Source organism: Pteropus alecto, unplaced genomic scaffold, assembly GCF_000325575.1.
Source record: "Pteropus alecto unplaced genomic scaffold, ASM32557v1 scaffold80, whole genome shotgun sequence".
NCBI lineage: Eukaryota > Metazoa > Chordata > Mammalia > Chiroptera > Pteropodidae > Pteropus > Pteropus alecto.
In genome coordinates, this window is record NW_006430460.1 from 3,676,467 (window position 1) to 3,697,492 (window position 21,026).

Below are 21,026 nucleotides of genomic sequence, written 5' to 3' on the forward strand. Positions count from 1 at the left end.
TTTCTGGCACTGGAGTGCCCGATCCTAACAGAATCTCTCCGTATGTGGCAAAAGCCTAGCACACGCGGGCCTCTCTCTCCTCCTTCTATTTTGGATGGAGTGGAAAAATCTCTCTTTTGCTTTCTTACTCATTCAGGAGCTGGGCCCAGATCTGAGAAGCAGCCCTGAGAGGTAGTTTATTGTCCAGCCTGCTACTGGCAAAGAGGGGGAAAAAAAACCTTCTCTTGTTCTTCATTTTATTCTGGACTTACCGGACTGGTCCAATTCCAAACCTGGGTTTGAGCATCGATGGGGAACAAACCGTTTCTTTGTCAAAGTCTGGCCTAGTATTAGGATTTGGGGCCAAAGCTCCAGTTAATTAAAAATCACTTTGCTAGGCAACACGCTGCCTACTGCATGATCTAAAGCAGGTCTTAGGCAAAGCCATGACCTATCACTGCTTAAAAGTACCTCTACCTATAAGTGAGGTTAAATTCAGTTTGGGTATGCTATGTAGTCATAAACAAAAGAAGACAGTTCTAAGTGTTGTTTTAATAACACCGATTCAGAAACGAGGGGTCCCTCTCACGTGATTTTCCATGGTAGCATTCCATATGCCTCTGGGCATGATATTCTGATTTCGTAGACAAGCCCAACATGAAATTTCCTGTATAAATGTAACCTAATGGAAATCACACTAGAAAAAGGCAGAAGTGGCCTAATAATCACGTGTTGTTGCTTAACTGGCATTAAGGAAGGCTTCAAAAGACTTGAAGAACAACTTTTTCGTACTTCGTGCCACATTGAGACAATATTCTAATCTCTAAAAAAAGCAAATTTCTTTCTTTTTTCTGTCTATCAGTAGGAGAAACCGGTAGGAGTGTTAGTTCCAGAGCCAAAACTTTCAAGTAGCTGGCGATAATATGCGAAACAATGAGTAATAGTCTGGGATCTCTTAGACGCTATTAAACATAATCACCTTGAAAGAACATAAAGAATTTTGTTTTGATGAGGTATTTACTCCATTCGACTGTATTCGTTGCTATGGAGATCAGAGGTCCTATGTGACTTAAAAGTATTCTAACATCACGGCACTACCTTTCAGTATAGCTTAGGCCATGCTCAGAAGTGATCACAGAACACCCTTTACTACCCCGCGGAACAACGAAACGAGTCAATGAGACGCTCGACGTATACCCGATTGTCTGCAACTCCGATATCCGTATCTTACTGTTGTGTTATTTCTCCCAGAAAGCAAAAGCCTGTGCAATTAAAAGAGCACGCCCTGTGTTACAGTCTCGTGGCCTTCCTCCCTGTTTTCCGTTGTCCTGCTCCAAACGCATCTCACCGATGTTTTGTAAAGCAAGACCTCTGTGTTGCAGAGACGACCGCCGTGTCGCAGCTTTCTGCCTCCGGAATCTGACGCGCCAGGGACCGTGGCATGCAGCAGCCGCTGCTTCGGTTCCGGAGCCGACTCTGACGGGAAAGCAAGGACGTCGGGGAGCTCCGTCTGGAGAAAGGGCAGGGCTGGGGCTGATCGGGACACCGCCGCTATCAGTCAGGGGTACCTAGGGGCAGACGTGAGAACGGCAGCAAGAACTTTTCATTCTGGGGGTGAAAATGGGGTTCTCATGCATCCACTAACGTAGTGAGGCGAAACGGAGACTTTGAATCATACAAAAAGTTGATTCTTGATGATCTGTCTATGAAAAAAACAGCCGTCCTTAAGAAAACACCGTCAGTGCTTCTCTCCAAAATTTGTTCAGAATGACACCTTCGGAAACATCGAACATCACGAACAACACAACCTGGCGACAAACTTTCTAGACGCTCAGTGACTTTGTTTCGCTGTGGTTGTTAATCATTTTGTGCAACACATACTTAAAAAATTAACTCTGATACATATATGAGATTCAAACGCAGGCAGCAAAGTCTCAAATAGACATATAGTCAGTAATTTTTAAAAACCGTCTTAATAAAATCTTCCCAAGAGTTAAGTTACAGATAGAAATTTGGAAATGAGGTCTGGAGGATAGTTTTCTAATACAGTTTTTACTTTTTAGAGCTATGAATCAGTAGCTTTTATCTCTAATAATACATTTTACTCCGGGATGGCTGCTTCACGCCTTTAAGCTAAAGGAGACATTAACAGCTTCTAGTAAAGCAGTATCCTGCTTTTTGCATAAATTTGGAAAAATGTATAGAATTCTTAACACAGTCTATCTGCTTCCTCGAAGGAACAACATGTTACTCGTAACACCTAACTTCATCTTCTACAGTAAAGAGTACACACACCATACACTCATTCATCTATTTACTGAACTTAGAGGCACTCGAGAACTAGAGATCAACAAATATAGAAATAAGCAGTTCCGTCCTCAAAGAGGTCACAGACGAGACCGCCGGCTGGGGTGACGCCAAGCAAGGAAAAGCCTCCAAAGCGATGACACCGGAGCTGCCCGAAACGTGAACGACCAGGATCTAGTCCGAAAGATAAGAATAGACAACAGGGCGCCTCGATCATTCACCGACGTCTTATACTAAATGAACGTGGAGCGGGGGCGGCACCCTCTCCCAGAGCGATGCGGGTATCGCTTAGGAGACTGCATCCTTCCTTAGCAGCACCCCAAAATGACGTACGCTGACTAGTTTTCTACTTACCTAAGAAATTCTCTAGTGGGAAGAATAGAAATTAGGTTCTTTAGCCATATTCGATGCAAATCGAGATATTTTATGAAACAGGATTAACTTCGGGAGAGTAACTGTGCCAATAACGGATGACACATCCTTTCAATGAGCCCCTCACACTTCCCCCCGGTCCAGTCTACTGAGTACTTTTGTTTTCATCTACAATCAGGTTAAGCTACAATGGGCTTTCGCCACATTGTGAATACCATCGAAAGTATTTACAATAATAAACACAATTCGGATTATTAGTTTAAAATTGGTATATTTTAAACCAACAAATTTTTTGAGTCTTTAAATGACAAAATTCGTAAGTTCTCCATTTTAGGCAGTTGGGGCTTAGCATACTAACTAGTTTAAGCGCTAAGAGATGGATCTGGAATATAATCTCTGGTTTTCACTGACACGAAGACCATTTACTCACTGTCAAGACTAGCAAAGGCAATACTCACTTCACTAACAATGGAGGAACATGGGTACACAGCACAGAAATCCCATGGCAACAGAAATAAACTTTAAGAATAGATTTATCTTTAAAAAACGGGGAAAAAATATTATTTGTTCCTAGTAAAGAATATGTGTGCATATTATGTGCACATATTCATATATGTGTGCACATTTTCTTATAGATAAAAATGTATTTTTCCAAGTCTGATTTATTCACTCCATTTTTATAAAGCTGTGAAGTTTCATAGACAATTAAAACAAAGACTCTTACAGCGTCAGATAAGAAAGAATAACTAGTTTTGTTCACTATTATGAATTTAACTAAATTTATTAAAAAGTACACCTAGTTTATATTCAAATCTGTGACTCCAAATATTATTCTAAACAATGTTAATTCATATCTTTGGGAGTATCACGACAATCAGTGAGCAGTATTGTTTTGTGTTCAAGTTTTATTTTCTCGACAAAGCTGGATGTTTGTATTACTTTCACTAACTCTACTGTATCCCTCTATCAATTTGGCGCCAACCCTGATGAGACTGTATGCATAAATCATAACACCTCCCATGACACACACACCCAGTAATTCCTTGGGATAAAATCTCAGAAGTAGAATTATCAGATCAACTAATGTCTATGGCTTTATTGTTCTAAAAGTACGATTTTGTTTTGTTGTTTAAGTTTCAAAGGTAATACACGTTCAACACATATAACCTGGGAAACAGAGAAAAGTTCAACGTGCTGACAGATGAATGAAAGCAAACCACCTATAATCCCTAAACTATCAGACATCACGACAAACATTTCAGAGTGCATAACTTTTTCTCTTTTTCTTCTTTATAAAATAAAAAATGGCATCATACTAAATAGAATCGTCTGTACCATTTTTCCTCACTATCATATCATAAAGATTTTTTAATCTGGAAATTACTCTTCTAGTAAAATCTTTATGAATCATATGGATTCATCATAATTCATAGAACTCGTCGCCTATTAAACATTTAGGTTGTTCTTAGTTGCTTAATAAAAGAAAAACAATTCCATGACAAACATTTCTATATACACCTATGATAAATTCCTAAAAAGTCAAATTGTCAGGTAAAGATTAGAAACATAAAGATTTTGATCCATGTGAACAGATTTTGCTTTTCAAAGGATCAAGCATCGATTTTGTAAATTCAACATTCTTTTATAAAAACAACATCATTAAGTATGATAAAACCGATCTGCAAAACCTAAAGCAATGAATACTTATAACTAATATCGATATAAAATTTCATAACTTTTATTAGTTTAATTGATATATAATATTAACTTCTAATATTTTCAGTAATGTTATTCTTTTTACTTTTGTTTTATTGAAGAGACTTTGGTTATTAAACTTACATGTTCAAATTAATTCTCTCTACTCTAAATAGCAAAGGTATATTCCATTATTTTCGTCATTTTTCTAAAATTACTTTCCTTTTACTACTAATTTTACACATTTTATATTCTGAAAGAGAATTTTCCCAGTGTTTTTACATTTCAGCACATCTGTCACATCTTTAGTGATAGCTGCCAATTCTTAAATAATGAGGAATATACCTTCAGCTCTAGCTGGAATACATATCCTAATTTTTTAATACAAATTTTACATCCTATGGTCCACATGGGATTTAGTGTAGTTTTAAGATATAAATAACAAAAACAATTTTTTATTATAGGCAAAAAGTTCTTCTCCTTAATGACAGTAATGAGTAACGCCCTTCTTTGTTAGGAAACAGCCTCTGGTTTATTATATAATAAGTTCTCATAATAGTGCGAATCTATTCACGCAATTTTTGTTAATACTTAAAAAAATATATAACACGTATTTTCCGTGCTCACTTCGGCAGCACAGATACTAAAAACATATAACACATTTTTTCCTTCTAGAATATAATACATGGTTTTGTAGAAAAGTTAATTTTTTTCAAATATGACTAAGAAAATACTTTCAAGAAAGAAAACTATCCACTTGGTCACTTAAATAAACATACTCTGAAATAATCGCAATACTCATAATCTTAACGAAAACCGATACTAATCTCGTTTAAGTTTGCCTTAACTAGTTGTTATCAACAGAACCCGTGCTTTATCCTCAAGCCTAAATTTTATGGATGCAATCCGAACCATTTACTAGCTACGCCATTAAACGAACGAGAAAATTAAGAGGAAATCCCCGGAGTTCCCAATGAATGAAGCAAATTTCAAGTAATAAGTGATGATTAAACCTGATAATTACAAAGTATTTTTCTTCTAAGAAGCTCTGTTTTGAGGAAACTTGCTTAATATGTTCCCAACACTCACTCTACTGAAGCTAACGCACAGAGAAGGGGCAAAAAAATCAGAAAGGGCTGAAAACGCAGTCGCCGTGGGCCACCTGTCAACCACTGTGTCCTCTGCCTCTGTCGGCACACGGATGCTCCTGGGTCCTTTCTGCTTGTTCCTCCTCACCCCGCGCCCCCCGACTAAAGAATTAAATGGCCCTTCTTTCTATGCAGAAAGAAAGTGTATGCATGACTTCTTTTTAGATAAACACTCATATTAAAAACCATACTAAATATTATGTGTACACTTTAATAACACTAAATATTTCCCTCCATTTTCTGATCCAAATGAAACCTTTTTTCTCCGATTATAACAATAATGTGTTATTGTTATATTAACTGCATACTAGTCAGACAATTTAGAGAGATATTAAAGGAAGAAAGTGAAACTTGTCTGAAATCCTCCCACTCACATATAAACCCTGAGGGCTGCTGCTATTCAGAATGATTTTATAATCAACGTCACGAAGGTTGCATAAAGCATTCAAGTTCTTAAAATACTAAGTATTTTCTAAAGATGTGACTGTTTTTTCCTTCATATTTTCTTTTCCTAACCATATCAAAACCTTCTGGGAAACAGTCTAGTGTGGTGCCTCTCCAGCCTTTTTGAACACAGCTCATAGGAAGAAAGTCATTTAATATTACGTGACCAAAGCACATGTAAACATATATCACTAGACAGAAGTTTCATAAAACAATAATTACCCTTAACACATACAATGCACTCTGATATTCCCGCAATAAATAAATAAATGATTAAATAAATAAATAAACAGGCTCATGTTGTGTGATTTCTGACACACTATGGCTTACAATATGCAACTTAAAGCTCACTAACCGAGAGGAAGACCCCTAACTCCATCGGCCCCGCTTTGTTAGCATTCTCAAGTAACCAGAGTCCAGTCACTTACGCTCTTCACGTCTCAAGTTCTCCATTTACTGGCGGTGGAGTTCAGTGGACAATAAGAAAATGCACCTCCAACGAACAAATCATATAATCACAAGGAAACACTGGTATTAGTAAGTAAACCTAATAAACGAGGCGATCTTTCAAATAAAAAGAATCAGATCCAAAATATCCCAACAATTCACCTTGCTCCATCTATATAAAATAACATGCCCTGGTAAAGTAAGCCCTATGAAACTGAATTTTAGTCGAAGGCTCACTCTGACAGTTTGAACTTATTTAATTTAGGTTGCTGGGAAACCTCCGCCAAGGTCAGCTAAAGCTCCACCGAGTGACTGCAAGCCACCAGGTACAATTAAAGTAAACAGCAGGGCAATGGCGCTATCAGATTTTTAAGAAAATAAGTCAGATTAAAGCTTTGAAATGGCTCCAGCATCTTCTAAATACGTTCAGCAGTGGCCCCCTGGGCTACCTCGCATCAGGTACTAGTCACAGCAGGACAGCCCCACTGGGATATGCCCAAAGGCAATCTCCGCAGACATGTACCACGGCATAAAAAACGCTTCTGAACTGGTTTAGGGAAGGAGCGAACAACTAGCGGAGGGCTGCGCCACTACAAAACACACACGGCCTGGTAATTCTTGAATGAAAACAATAGAATGAAAGGTTATAGTGTGCCTCATTTAATATTATTCTCCACTTAATGCAACAGGGCAAAAGCACAACCCTATGGGCCTGGCAGGTCCACGATAACTACCACTATAAAACCGCTCGACTAATAATTAGAATAGCATTTTGGATATCAGATTTTTTTAAAGTAGAACACATTAGTGACCATATGAGAACTCGATACACACCCGACAAAAATTAATGGCAAAACAGGCCAGTCATATTAACCACTACTCTACTCTACTTTCTATTAAGTTCCTTAGAAAATATGTCAAAAGCCCAAGTCTTTAAAACTTAGAGATTGAGTCTAAGTGTAGACTATTTCTACAGTCTGTCTGATATGGCTGCACGAATATTTTCAACCAAAAGCATAAAATTCAGCCAATACTGAGCGCACGTGAAAATTAAAAACGAACCACCGTTGGCTAGAAATGATTGACATTGTGATTAGGAATAAACGGGTCGGCTAGATGTCGCGTATGAGTGGAATTCAAGGGCCGCAAGCTCAGAGCAGCTGGCGTGCTGGGGAAAGGTAGGCACACTGCCCCCCATCTCCGATTAAAGCAGCACAGAAGGAGCTTAGATGCCTATGGGAAAAAGCGGATGTAAATGAACTATGATGGAAATGTTCTAACTTTAAGTTTGAAGAAAAAAAAAAACTGGAAAAATGACACAGGGACAGAACATCAGAATAAACAAGCAAAGGGTCAAAAACAGGTTTCATTCACTGTGTGGAACGAAGATACTGGGTGGAGGAAGAGTGTGATGAGAGAGAGAGACAGATCGTTGTCATTAGCTGAATGGTCTCTGGAGTGACCAGTAAGAGCTGAATTCTTTTAGGTAAAAACGGAGGCTGCCAAGGAGCTATGATGTAGCGCGAATGGAAAGCCTGTGTCCTGTTCCACTGCAGCGCATCGCAGCGGAGATACGAGGACGGCAGAAAAGAAAACAGACATGGAGAAGCATCGGGTGACATCAGAAATAACCGACGGAGAGTGGCTGTGGAAGCCACTTTGCTTTTGGCATAAATGAACTAGTTCATTCATTCGGCAAATATAAGCAATACTGTGTATATATGCATGCCGTATGTTTTGCTGGGCATCGGGAGGGATACGAACACATACTAAGTCACACTCTTTGCTCTCAAGAGCTTCTCGTCAGATAGAGAACATACTCCCCAACCAGTCCACTGCGATGGGCAGTTTAAAGCAACTCAAGGGTTTTAGGTGTAAACGTTCTCTTTTCCGGCCAGGGTGATGGTGGGGACAGGGTATTACGAGGCAGCAGGGCTGGAGCTTTAAAGGATGAACGGAATGTCAAAAGCTGGAGAGGAGGGCGGGGGGAGGTCCAAGCCAGGGCCAGGCTCTGGGTTGGCTGAGAAATGAGCGTCAGGACTGAGATGGACGGAGAAAAGGGGACAGGCCAAGCCCAACATCGGTCTTCACGCCAGTTCGCGAACACTGGGATGCGTGGATATTTGACGGTGTTTTCCAAATTTTTAATTTTTTACAAACTGTACAAGAAAACCATTCCTAAATTTAGAAAGTGTTATGGAAGATAATCAGTCCTACTGAAAGAGGCCAGATAGACAAGTGAGTGGATTGGCTGGATGTCCTCGAAATGGTCACAACAGAGAACTCTGCGTGTCCTTGACCATGTGCTTTCACTCAGCGTGGGAGGCCTGCCTTCTCGGAGAAGAGTTCGGACACCAAGGTTTGCCCGATCGAACCCTGGTTCCTACACAAAAAGTACCGAATAAGATTTGTGTGCCTCATGTCTTTATTTGACTGAGCTCAGAAAAACCACCCAACTCAACCCAATCAGCCTAACAGACTTCAAACCAATTCTTAATCCAGTCACCTAAATCTATCTTTATTTGAAGTTATCATTACGACTTCACACTCAGTTCCTCTATAAGACCAGGTAAAAATTCTTAATCATCTTTAACTCAACATTCCTCTCTTCTTATAAACAGGTAATTTGGGGGCGGGGGGAAGCCCTGAAATATCTTCTCTCACATTACTTCGACTTGTGCCCCATTTGTACAGGATGGTCATTTTACGTATCAGCTTGGCTGTGCCACGGTACCCAGATACTTGGTCCAACGTTATTCTGGATGTTTCTGTGAAGCAGTTTTTAGAGAAGATTATCATTTCCCCTGGTGGACACTGAGTAGAGCAGCTTAGCCTACAGAGTGTGGTGGGCCTCGCCCAAGCAGTTGAAGCCCTCGCTAGAACAAAGACTGCTCCCCCATGAGCAGGAGGATTTCTGCCAGCCGACGGCCTGCGGCTCGTCCCCAGATCTCCAGCCTGCTCACCCGCCTGCAGGCCCTGGACTGGCCAAGTCTCTGTAACTGTCTGAGGAGATTCTTCAACATAAGTCACGTTCTGCTTCTCTGGAGAACCCTGACTGATGCAGGCGGTAAGGGCAGAAATGGACTATGGACTGCAGATCAAACCGTTTTCGCTTCCCAAGGAGAGAAGGAAAAAGGAAGAGAGATAGAGAGCAGTCAAAGGAAAGATAAGGCTAACTCAGCACACACACCTTTACTCACCTCTGCTTACAGCTAACGGACTGAGCGCATAAGCAAACCAACTTACACAGAGATATTTTAATGTTCTACACCTAAAAAGTTTGGTTTGGATTCTTAAATTATCTCGCAAAAATAAGTATCGTGTGCGTTTCCTTTCTGACTCATTTTTCTTAAGACATCCGTACATATGCACTTATTAGCCTGTTCAGCCCAACAAGGGTTCCACGATTACTAAATCTGTATTTCCCACCAAGGATGACAGACCCCAATTAGGGCTATGTGATGATTAATAGTGACAAAATTAATCTTTATTTACTATATAAGATTATTAATTATTAAAGCTCAATTTCACATATCAAATAAAAAACTTCATAACTCTGCCATCTCAACCCAGTATTTCTGTCAACAAGAAAGTCAACTTTATTAAACGAAAGCTTCAGGAACATTTTTGGGGTATTACTAAAACAGCGTTTTTAGAGAGTCTGTGCCAACTATCCGACTGAGTGTGAAGTCTCTTGTGGCAAGTCATCTACTCAACAAACTGGTTCAATTCATAGCATGAGGTCTATTTTGTCACATTTCATCTAAACGTGACTGAAATGGAGCAAAGACTATAATTAACCATTAATTTTACTTGTTCTTATAGGGTAAATATTGCATCTGTAAATAAGAAATATTTGAGAAGGGTATAAAAAGTCACGTCATACAGCTTCTGAAGAGTATTCGTGAGAGGAAATACTGTATTACTATACATATTAACATCCCATGTAGCTATAGGTGAAAATTAGAGATCAAAACTCCAAAATTTAATTTTCGTTCGGCAGGAAGGTAGGCACATTTTTAAGAACATGGAAATGAATCTTTCCTCCAGGAACTGAAGCGCGTTGAGGAGGCGGGCGCGGAGCCAGTGGGGCCCAGGTACGGGCGGGGGTCCTCGCCTTCACGACACACGGGTTCAGCGGGCCTCTGCGTGCCCGCCACGCACAGGGGGCTCGGACGCTCAGAGAGGGCTCTACCCAGTCACGCACAGCGGAGGCAATCGCACTTGGACAGGGAGGTCAAAGGGGGTGGCAGCAGCCACAAGACACCTCACAGCCGGGAAGTTATTTGGGACACAGAGACCGCTGAACAGACAGCACAGCAGGGCACAGGGGAGTGCGGCTGGGGCGCCTCGGTGAACAGAAATATTCGTCACCGATACTGTTCAGCGTCGCCAGCATATGGCGACAATAAAAAGCGACTCCTTTTAGTCTGTTTCACTAATGTTTTAAAATCATCCAGGGACAGCGCGTCCGTCTGCTGCCTGCCCCCGGGGGCGCGGCTCCCGCCGTCCCCAACGCTTGGTACAGAGCTCACGGAGACAGCTGAAGCGACCTGTTCCACACGACCCTATGTCAGAGAGACTTTAAGCTACAGCGACACAATGCGCTCCCCAGAAGAGGTAAAAGAAATCAGACTTCCTCGGCGTCTTCGCTGCTGCAGTAACTACTAAGTGGTGTAAGTACATGATACAGCGACTTAAAAATTTAAATACTGGTTTAAAAATCAGTTTGTTTTCATGTAATAAACATACACATTTCAATTAAAAAAATAATTTGTGATAAAAAAAAAATACGGCATTTTCTTAATATCATTAGCTCTATGAGGAAAAAGCCCAGATTTTCTTTCAGAGATCATAAAAAAAGTCTGTGGCTCGAAGTAGTAATAGTTTTTCCCTGAGTTGATTCCACCCGAAAGAGCTGAAATTTTCAGCTTCATCGAGAGCCAAAGAATGTCTCACGTTCTGTGAATCCGCCGTGTGTCAATAAAATATTTTAGTTCTAATGAACGCAGAGTCTGCACAAGGAAAAAAGTTCTTGCAACAAATTTCTGAAGTGCTATCGGTGCTCGGCGCAACGCTTTCTGGGTCTGAGAGCTGGAGATGACACAGCCGCCGTCACACGCACTCCGAGGAGACTGAAGACGGATGAGGGCACTAGAAGCCGCGACAGCGGACGTCTGATCCGGTGGCCAGAGAGCAGAGGCGTCAGGTGCAGAGCAGCCCAGGAAGCCGCTGTACGAGGCGGGTGGCCCCATCCGAGTCCGCAGGGCGTTCTGTGCACCCCCGGGCCGGGCCGGGTCATCGCTCCCAGTCTCGTGTTCGAGACTGTTCGACACGAAGGCGCTATGAACCTTCCTACAGTCCCTCCCGTCCCAAAGAGGACACACACGCACCGTGATCATGCAGCAGGAAAGGGGACTGTGACGTTGCGGTCACTTAGATCTGTGAAGATTTAATGAACGGTGCACGACTTAATGAGTGACCTCGTGCTAGATGCGTAAAGAAAGGGCGCGAACGATTCTGCCACGTAGAAGAAAACTTAAAAAGCCAATTTGTGAAGTTTTAGTTCTTAAAACTGCACATGCCTTAACACGGTGTGACTTCCCAGTAACACGCCCGACCACGACCACCGATGGCTTCCGGCCGCAGGACCCGGCCGCCTGGTGCGGTGACAGCTCTTCTGACAGGTGACTCAGTTATCCTTAAACATACCCGTCTCTGGAGTCTGCCTGGTGTCGGATCACCAATGCAAAGCGACCCCGTGACTTCCAGACTCAGGACAACGAGAACTGGGGGGACACACGAGCGCTCCCTCACCTCCTGGGCCGACAACGGCCACTGTCCCTCGGCTACTGTCCCTCGGAGGAGCCAGGACGCACGGCAGGAAAGCTCGAGGCCAGGCGCTGCCGGCCCCCCACCAGGTGACAGCCAGGGCCGAGCGGGAGGCCACCCGGCCAACAACGCGGCCTTCCAGCTGAAGCCACCAGGCGCGGACTCACCAGGTCCCTGTGCAGCACCCAGTTCGCGTGCAGGTAGTGGATCCCGTCCAGGATCTGGTACAGCAGCGACTTCACCATGCCCCGCGGGAGCTGAACCGGCTTCTTGTTCGCCTTAGAAGCTCTGTGGAACTTGATTATGTGCTGAAGGAAAAGAAAAACGAAACCAAACGTCACCAGAAGCTTAAAAAAGACAAGACGGAAAGATGATTTGATGCATAACGTTTTCCCATCAGAAAAAGAAATACTCGGGGATTCCCGAATATGCGGAAAACGTAATGACACATTCTGCTGAAAAACAGAAACAACTTAAAAATTTCCTAATAACTAGAGCTAAACTGCATTTCCTAATAAGCACGTGCTGGTGACTAGAAAATAAGTGATTATAACAGAGAAGTAGAAAGATAATGTGATTTTATTTTTAAAGTGTAAGTAAAAATTACTTTTAGAGTCTATGTAACCCGTTTATCTGGTAGAAAATTTTCTGCCAGAAACACAATCATTTTTATTCTGTAGTGATTAAATTAAAAAGAGCCAATTTCAAGAGACACTGCTGGCTGGCTGACAGCGTGGATGTGGCGCCTATGACGGATGGGTTATGAAGAAAACAAACGAGGAAATACGCACAAGCACAAAGAAATAACGTGGAAATGACCGGCTCACACTGGAAATATTTAGAAATGCGAAAGGTTCAGGTTTTCAAAAAAGCCATCCATCACAGCTTCGTAGGTATAATGTTGTCGGACATCCAGTAAAACACGATATCCGAAAACAGAAAAACTACTTTACGAATAAATGTACCTCAACAGAAACAAGATCCAATGTTTCAAACTCTCTCGACAGGTTTTTTCGTTTTAATTAAACCACTTTTAAACTGCAAGAAAATGTAGAGGTCGGACGCCCGCATACGCTTGGCATCTTACACGCACAAAAGTAGATTCCTGACCAGTATCTGTGTGTGAACATCAAGTGTGCTCTTGCAATTAGTGAGCATAATTTTAAAACGAGATTGAGATAGATAGTTAACGTTTTTACTTCCTATTTTCTTATTATATAGAGAGCAGAACATGGATAAGGAATAAGTAGTGATTAGTGAAAGAGTTTTACTTTCCAAAGAAAGAATATACAGCAAAGACCAGCTGGTGGGAAGGTAAAGTGTATCAGTCGGCACATATGGAGTATAATTAATCGATATTTTATTAGCAGCATTCAGCATTTCAATTTTCTTCTCGGTCACTTTTCAGTCTTATTTTTGAAGGTGAATTTATTTAAGAGCAGGCAAACAAAATATAGCTACGGTCACTCTTAATAATCTAGAATTCTTTGTCACCTATCCTAAGAAATGATGTGACAATCCAGACTGTTCGCCTTAAGAAGAGCTAGCGGCTCTCAGAGCATAGTAAAAATAAATTAAAGTAGATCATTTTTTAAGAACGTAAAACCTGCCAGAGTAAGAATGACAGAAAGGAACACGCAGGGGAAGTAAAGTAACCAACCGATGCCACCCGCGTTTCTTCAGCTGACGCTTTCATTAGGGTATTTATTACGAGTTACTTTTTTACCAAAAGTGTAAAACTACAGAAAACTACAGTGGGGACATTTTTTTTTATCTTCATTTGTATTCTGGGGCTATGGAACAAATACGTGGTATGCATATCATAAAATTTCATCAACACCTAAGTGATTTTTTTTAAAACGACTCTTTACCACAACTGTTTTGGTTGTCCTCTGGCACCTAACAGCCCAGCTAACTCATTTCAATATTCTAGTTAAAATGAGGAAATAAAGTGGATAAAGGAGTAAGCTGAATTATCATTTAGTTTGCATTAAAACGAACATTAATAGTACTTATATGGCTTAAGTGGGTATTGCTAACAGGATCATGAAAAAGCCAGTGTTGATATTTATATGCATCTGGCAACAATTACGTGCTGCATAATTTGCAAAAGTGTAATTATTATACATACAGGTAAAATGCAGTGCTACATACCAGCCTGTGAGAAATCACATTTATTTTATCTTATTTTAGTTTAGGTTAGTTTCAGGTATACAGTACAGCGGTTCGACATTTCCATAGTTTATGAAGTTATCCCCCAACTACAATTATCTCCTATGCTCGAATATGTTTTACTACAAATTGTCTTTATAAACCAACCTGGAAATTTTCTCACACATTTGGATTATATAATTTGATTTCATGTTAGGCTTGAGCATGGTCAGGGTTCAATTTGATATTGGCCACTTGATTTAATGAATTTTTATTAAAAGAATCCCAATTTGATTTGATCAGATTTCTTTTAAAAGAACAGAAGCTAACAATGAAAGAATATTTACAACCAGCCTGGACCGTGGACAATAAAACAAAGAGAAAATTTCATGTGTCTATTTTCTGTTTGAAACAATTCTTTCCAGACAACTTACAAAAACAGTTTGAATCAAATCACATTTAGTTATGGAAAATAGGTATCTACAAATAGAGCGAGGCTACTTCTTATAAATCTGAAAGTATAATGAAACTCAATAAGCTTCCATATCTGAAATCTGTTAAAGTTTAAATTATGTAAATGAGGCTAATGCTGGAAATTAGCAGAAGAGTTTGAAACTATTTTGCTATTTTTGAAGGTGAATTCCGGTTTTACTGGAATTTGTGTTAGTTTTATTTCAGAATTTTGTATTTGTAATTACGAACTACAGCTGAATGAAAATGTAAATTATTTTGAAGATCTCCGAAACTGAGCCAGGATATTATAATTCCTTGAATATTGGTATATATATCTTCTCTTTTATCTCATAAAATGCACAGCCATGCTAATCTAGTAAACATAGGCTAGTATGCAAAACGTAGTATTTAAAGACCTTATTAATTATTAAATATCAGAAAAGGCATAGTTTACATTAGTGAAGTAGTCGTTAATGAATTAATGTAACATTGGGTTTTATTTACTTGTTCTGTTTTTTAAACGGTAATCTGTGTTTACTACCGATCAGGATATAAGTTTTATATGTTTCAAAATTATTTTGACTATTCTGTTATAGATTTTCATTACAGAAATCAGAAAGTCTTATTCCCCAAGATGGCATTTTAGATTTTTGAAAAAGCTAACCATTAAATTTAACAAGGGAGTAAATTTCTAGTTCACTCAAGACTTTTATAAATACCAATTTTTTAAAAACGACCTCCTTAGTAAATTCGAAATACTGAGGCAGTGGCCTGTATTTCAGCTATTTAGACAAAATGAACTTAAATTCTTATTTATAATAATTTTTATCGAAATAGCATCCTTCGTTCATTATATTAAACTGATAAACTGTAATTACTTGACTTTGAGAATCTTCAAACATTTAGCTGAGTCTCGGCATCTGAAAACATTCACATTATGGGTTGGACGAACACAGAACAACTAAGAGCCACATCTCTGTGTGCCCCGATCGCACTGTGAGCAGAGCTCTCTCTACACAGCTTGCCCGACTCAAGTAAGCACAGTGTCCCATTTCTGCTGAGGAAAATAAGAATACATCAGAGCACTGAGCGTCGGCCGTGAACGACATTCAACAAATGATTAAGAGTTTCCTACATCTGAATAGTACACCTAGTTTGTAAAGCTTTCGAATACGAAGTTGCTCTTCAGAAAAACCCTATAAAAAAGGCAGCAAAAGGATTACATTTTACAGAGGGGGGAACTAGAGCTTTAAAGCCATTAAGAGACTTGCCTAATGTCACATGACAAATAACAGAACTACTAGATCTGTCCAGTCTTCCAAATATGACATACTTGTCTCCCTGCATGAGGAGAGCACCTTCTCACTTCGTATCCCTTTACATTACAGAATGAAAGGAAATATGCTGCTTTTCAATTTTATAACAAGATAGTTATTACGGTTAATTTTTTTGGTTTTATCAAAAACTGATAGTTAGGCAACAATACTGAAGAGTGTATACTCGTCAGAGTCTACTGTTTTCTGTAATATGTCCGAAAGGTCCAACTGATAAGATCGAAAAGTAGTAAGTAATACAAAGCAAAATACTCTAGCCTTGGTGATCCATCGAGCACATTCCACGAGGTTACTTTTACTCAACAATTGTAAATCTCACAGTAAGAGTAGCTCCTAAAATTGCTTTTCGTCCCTCTTCCTACCCCTGACAGAAACCGGTGGCTGTGTGTCGCCCCGCAATTCACCTTACCCAGAGGTCATGTTCCGCATAGTCAAACAGAAGCCACACTTTCCGATCGGCGTGAGACAGAAACACCTTTTGGAGAGAGATGACATTTGGATGCTTGAGCTCTCGGAGTAGCTGCAAAACAAAGGAGACCCATTAAAAATCTCTGCCATAAAAATGTTTTAAAAAATCCAATCATTTGTAATTCAAAGACTATACAGACTCAATCTTCAACTCTAGTAATTTTCTATCCTAAAATTCTAGTAAGTGCCTATACAATTTTCATATGTCTATACAGGTGTTTCTTTAATAAATAAGGAAAAATCTGTGGGGGAAAAGATACTGAAAAAACATAATAAAATAAATCTGTTTATCTTGTTATTGTTCAGTTGCTTTCTAATGTTGTTTTAATGTTTTATTGTGGTAAAATACATATAACAGAAAGATTACCATTTTAACAATTTTAAGTGTCCAATCCACTAATATTAAGTACCCTCACGACACTGTGCAACCATCACCGCTATCCGTTAGGACATTTTCATGATCCTAAATAAAATCTTTGTATCCATTAAACAATAAGTCTCCATTTCCCTCGGTCCCTCAGCCCTCGCTAATCTCTATTCTACTTTCGGTTTCCATGAACTTGCCCTTTGTAGGTATCTCAGTAACTCCGTTTGTGTCTGGCTTACTGCACTTAGCATAAGGCCCCGAAGGCTTCTCCATGTTGTAGCGTGCGTCAGAATTTCTTTCTTTTTTCCAGTTGAACACGGTTCATCACATATATGCACACATTTTGTTTGTCCATTCATGTGCTGATGAATGTGAGTTGTCGCCACGTCTTGGCTACTGTGAATAACAGTGCTATGACCATCGGCAGAGAGGTGGGTACCTGATCCCCTGCTTTCGACTCTTTGGGGATAAACCTAGAAGCGGGACTGCTGGATCACGTGATAATTCTTTAACTTTCCGAGGAGCCACCGAACTGGTTTCCGCAGCCCCGGGGCCAGTTCTCACTCCCATCCCCAGTCAGTGCTCCAGGGTCCCCGCCTCTGGACAGCCTCACCTGCACTTACTGTCCTGTTTTTTTAGCAGCCACATCCTAATAGGTATGAAGTAGTAACTCACTGTGGTTTTGCATCTCCCTAATGATGAATGATGTTGAGCATCTTTTCATCTGCTTATTGGTCATGTATGTGTTTTCTTTGGCGAAATGTCTGTTCAAGTCCTTTCCCCGTTTATGAATTAGATTTTTTTTTTGATTGTTGTTGAGTTGTAATTCTTTATATAGTCTAGATATTAATCCCTTGTCAGATATATGATTTACAAATACTTTCCCCCATTCTGCTAGTTGTCTATGTTTTGATATCACAAAACAACTGAACTTAGAGCAAATCTTTAGTTTGTAATTCTTTTAAAAATGAATTGCAACATTTGAAAACACATCTCTGTGAGATACAGTACCTAGTTTTTCAGGCATTTACATTATATGGTAAAGTTGATTAAAATTTTGTCATCTTTTCCATAAAATAATAAAGAACTTATACAGACAGAAGCATCTGAGTAGAACATGTTTTCATAAGTTTAACCTTTCTCATCTCCTCGGAGGACATTGTTCTATTTAAAATCTCTTATCTCCATTTAATAACCTCTCAGTTAAAAAGCACCCACCCCCACCTACCAAGCAAAAACAAAATGACAGCGACGATGATGAGAAAAACTTCTTAGGAGACTCGATATTATGTTTTTATCAGTTAAAACTAACTCACATACTGCCTTCCAAATGCGTCCCAAATAAATGAAGGCCATGGGAGTGAAAGTCGAGGTCTTAGAACTTACAACTCCAATACCTTTTATGAGAACACTGCCGCCGAAAAGGGAATCCATGTGAATGGAACGTTAATGATATCTTAGGGTCTCTGACACGAATTCAGCAAAGACAAGACTGTAATTGGAATAAGTATTAAGTTACGTGTATTAACGATTATTGTCTAGAAAGTGGTACTTATTTTATTCAGGAGCAAGATTAAATCCAAGTTATATATTTCTGCTTTTAGAACATCATTTCAAATGTATGAGACTTAAGATATCATGTATAAATCCTCAGAAACCTAAAGGCCAGTGTCTAGAACTGTCCACTTCCTGATTAACAAACAGGGCAAAGCATCTGACGGGGAAAGCTGAGACCTCGGGGTCACCCGGGATCACCCGCTGGCTGAAGGAGTCAGACCTCGTGGTACGCTCGTCTCGGTTCTGGGTTAGTGCTTCCTCGGTGAGCTCACGCCCGGAACGCACTGCTCAGCTGGGCAGCTAATTTCGAGTCCTTTCGGGAAAATGGCAGGGTAGAAATGATAACAAACTCCAAGGCTTTGGCAAAAGTTCTCTCCAATTCTTAGAAACCTACATATAAAGCTATTCTTAGCTATCGTCTCAATTTTACCTCCAAGATGAGATTTAGCTCCTGTATTAAAAAAAAAAAAAAAATTTAAAAGCAGCAACCATCTCATTAAGCGATTCTGGCTGCCGAGGAAGCATACGACATGCATCATCTCATTATCTCAGTTAATCGTGACTGACCCCGTGAAGCATTTGTATTGCAGCAGTCCCCCGCTTATCCGTGGTTTCACTTTCCACGGTCTCAGTTACCATAATCTGAAAATATTAAATGGAAAATTCCAGAAATAACTGATGTTTTCAGTCACACACCATTCTGAGTAGTGTGATGAATGAAGTCTTGTGTCCTGCTTCGTCCAGAGCGTCCGCACTGTATACGTTCCCAACCCAGCAGTCACTTAGTCACCTTCTCGGGCATCAGACCGACTGTCGTGGTATCGCAGTGCTTGTGTTCAAGTCACCCTTATTTTATTTCATAATAGCCCCAAAGCCATCCACATAGCTTTTATTGCAGTATATTGTTATAATGGTTCTACCGTATTATTAGCTATTGTTAATCTCTTACTGTGCCTCACTTAAAAAGTGAACTTTATCACAGGTATGTACGTACAGGAAAAAACACAACACAGCTGACCCTTGAACAACACAGGTTTGAACATGGATTCTTTTTCAATAAATACTGTAAATTATTTTCTCTTCCTTGTGATTCTTAATAAGATTTTCTTTTCTCCAGCTTACTTTACTGTAAGAATCTAGTATATAATACATGTAATATATAAAATATGTGCGAATCGACTGACTGTCAGGTAAGGCTTCCGGTCAACAGTGGGCTGACAGTAGTTAGGTTTTTGGGGAGTCAGAAGTTAGACTCGGATCGTCGACTGTGCTGGGGTCGGAGCCTCCAAGACCATGCTGTTTAAGGCTCTAGTGTATAACAGACAGGGTTCGGTGCTGCCCGCAGCTTAGGCACCCACGGGGGGACATGTCCCCCGTGGATAAAGGGCAACTACTATACTTCTGCTTCACAAATGAGGAAATAATGGTGTAAATGGGTTAAAGAATTTGCTCAAGGTCACATTCCTAGGTAATGGTTAGAATCAGGATTTAAACGCCTTTACAATCAATGCACTTTTAAAATACAAAGCCAGTCTATGGCCATGCTGCCCTGAACAAACCCGATGTCTGATCTCGGAAGCTAAGTAGGGTCCAGCCTGGGCAGTACTTGGATGGGAGACCACCTAGGAAGACCAGGTGCTGTAGGCGCAAAAAATAAAACATAAGGGATTGTAAGCTGACAAGGTCCTTGTGATCTGTGAGGTCAACCAAGGGTTGCCTCGCCTAAAAAAAATCTCGTGGAAACCGAGGTTGAAGTGGGGTCTGCCTAATCTCCAAAAGAGGAATCCACAAATGGTAAAATAAAAATAAAATAAAATAAAATAAATAAAATAAAATACAAAGCCAGTATTCTATGGCTAACACCAATACCTCCTAAGACCTTGTACCCTAGGAGACGAGTTCTCGTTAAAGCCAAACACAGATGTCAGATGCTCTAAATACCTGCGAGGTTGTACCCTGGACACTGGCAGGCAGTGCCCCGCTCGCTAGTGCACCGCTAGCTTCTAGCACACTGCCTGGCACCTACCTGGTAGGCATTCTTTAAGTATCTGGCCGATATATAAATAAATGAATTATGCACAAAGCTCCTCACCATAACCCGATGAGATACTGTTATGATTCCTATTTCACAGATGAGGAAACTAAAACAGGGAAATGAAGTAACTTGCTTTGCGTCCTCCAAGAGAGATGAGAGGTAAAGCCAGGATCTGAGCTCAGGTGTTCTAGCCGGCCAGCGTCTCAGCAGCCAATGCGACCCCGGGAGGTGGCTGCTCTGACACTGTGGGAGGTTCCCATGGTTTTCTTATCTGATGTCATCACTGCAAACAGAAGCCGTAGCAGACAGGTGCCTGTTTCTTAACATTTTATAAGTTTTTTGGCCTCTCTGAAGATTTTGTGTTAAAAAAAATTTAAAGGAAAGGCTTAAGTACATTGATGCAATGGTTTCCGTCACAGACGCCACCTAAACTTTTC

General features: G+C 40.3%; 1 protein-coding gene and 1 pseudogene across 3 annotated transcripts in view; one reads left to right on the forward strand and one right to left on the reverse strand.

Moving 5' to 3' along the window:
- CDK8 (cyclin dependent kinase 8) overlaps positions 1-21,026 on the reverse strand; it is an 85,873-nt gene that overhangs the window by 20,333 nt on the left and 44,514 nt on the right. For all 3 annotated transcript variants that reach the window (XM_015590373.2, XM_025046950.1, XM_015590371.2), the window contains 2 exons: positions 16,572-16,682; positions 12,392-12,532 (listed from right to left, as the gene is read on the reverse strand). In XM_015590373.2, the coding sequence (XP_015445859.1) occupies positions 12,392-12,532; positions 16,572-16,682 (252 nt within the window). The remainder of the gene's footprint in view (positions 1-12,391; positions 12,533-16,571; positions 16,683-21,026) is intronic.
- On the forward strand, positions 20,086-20,201 carry LOC112480181 (annotated as a pseudogene).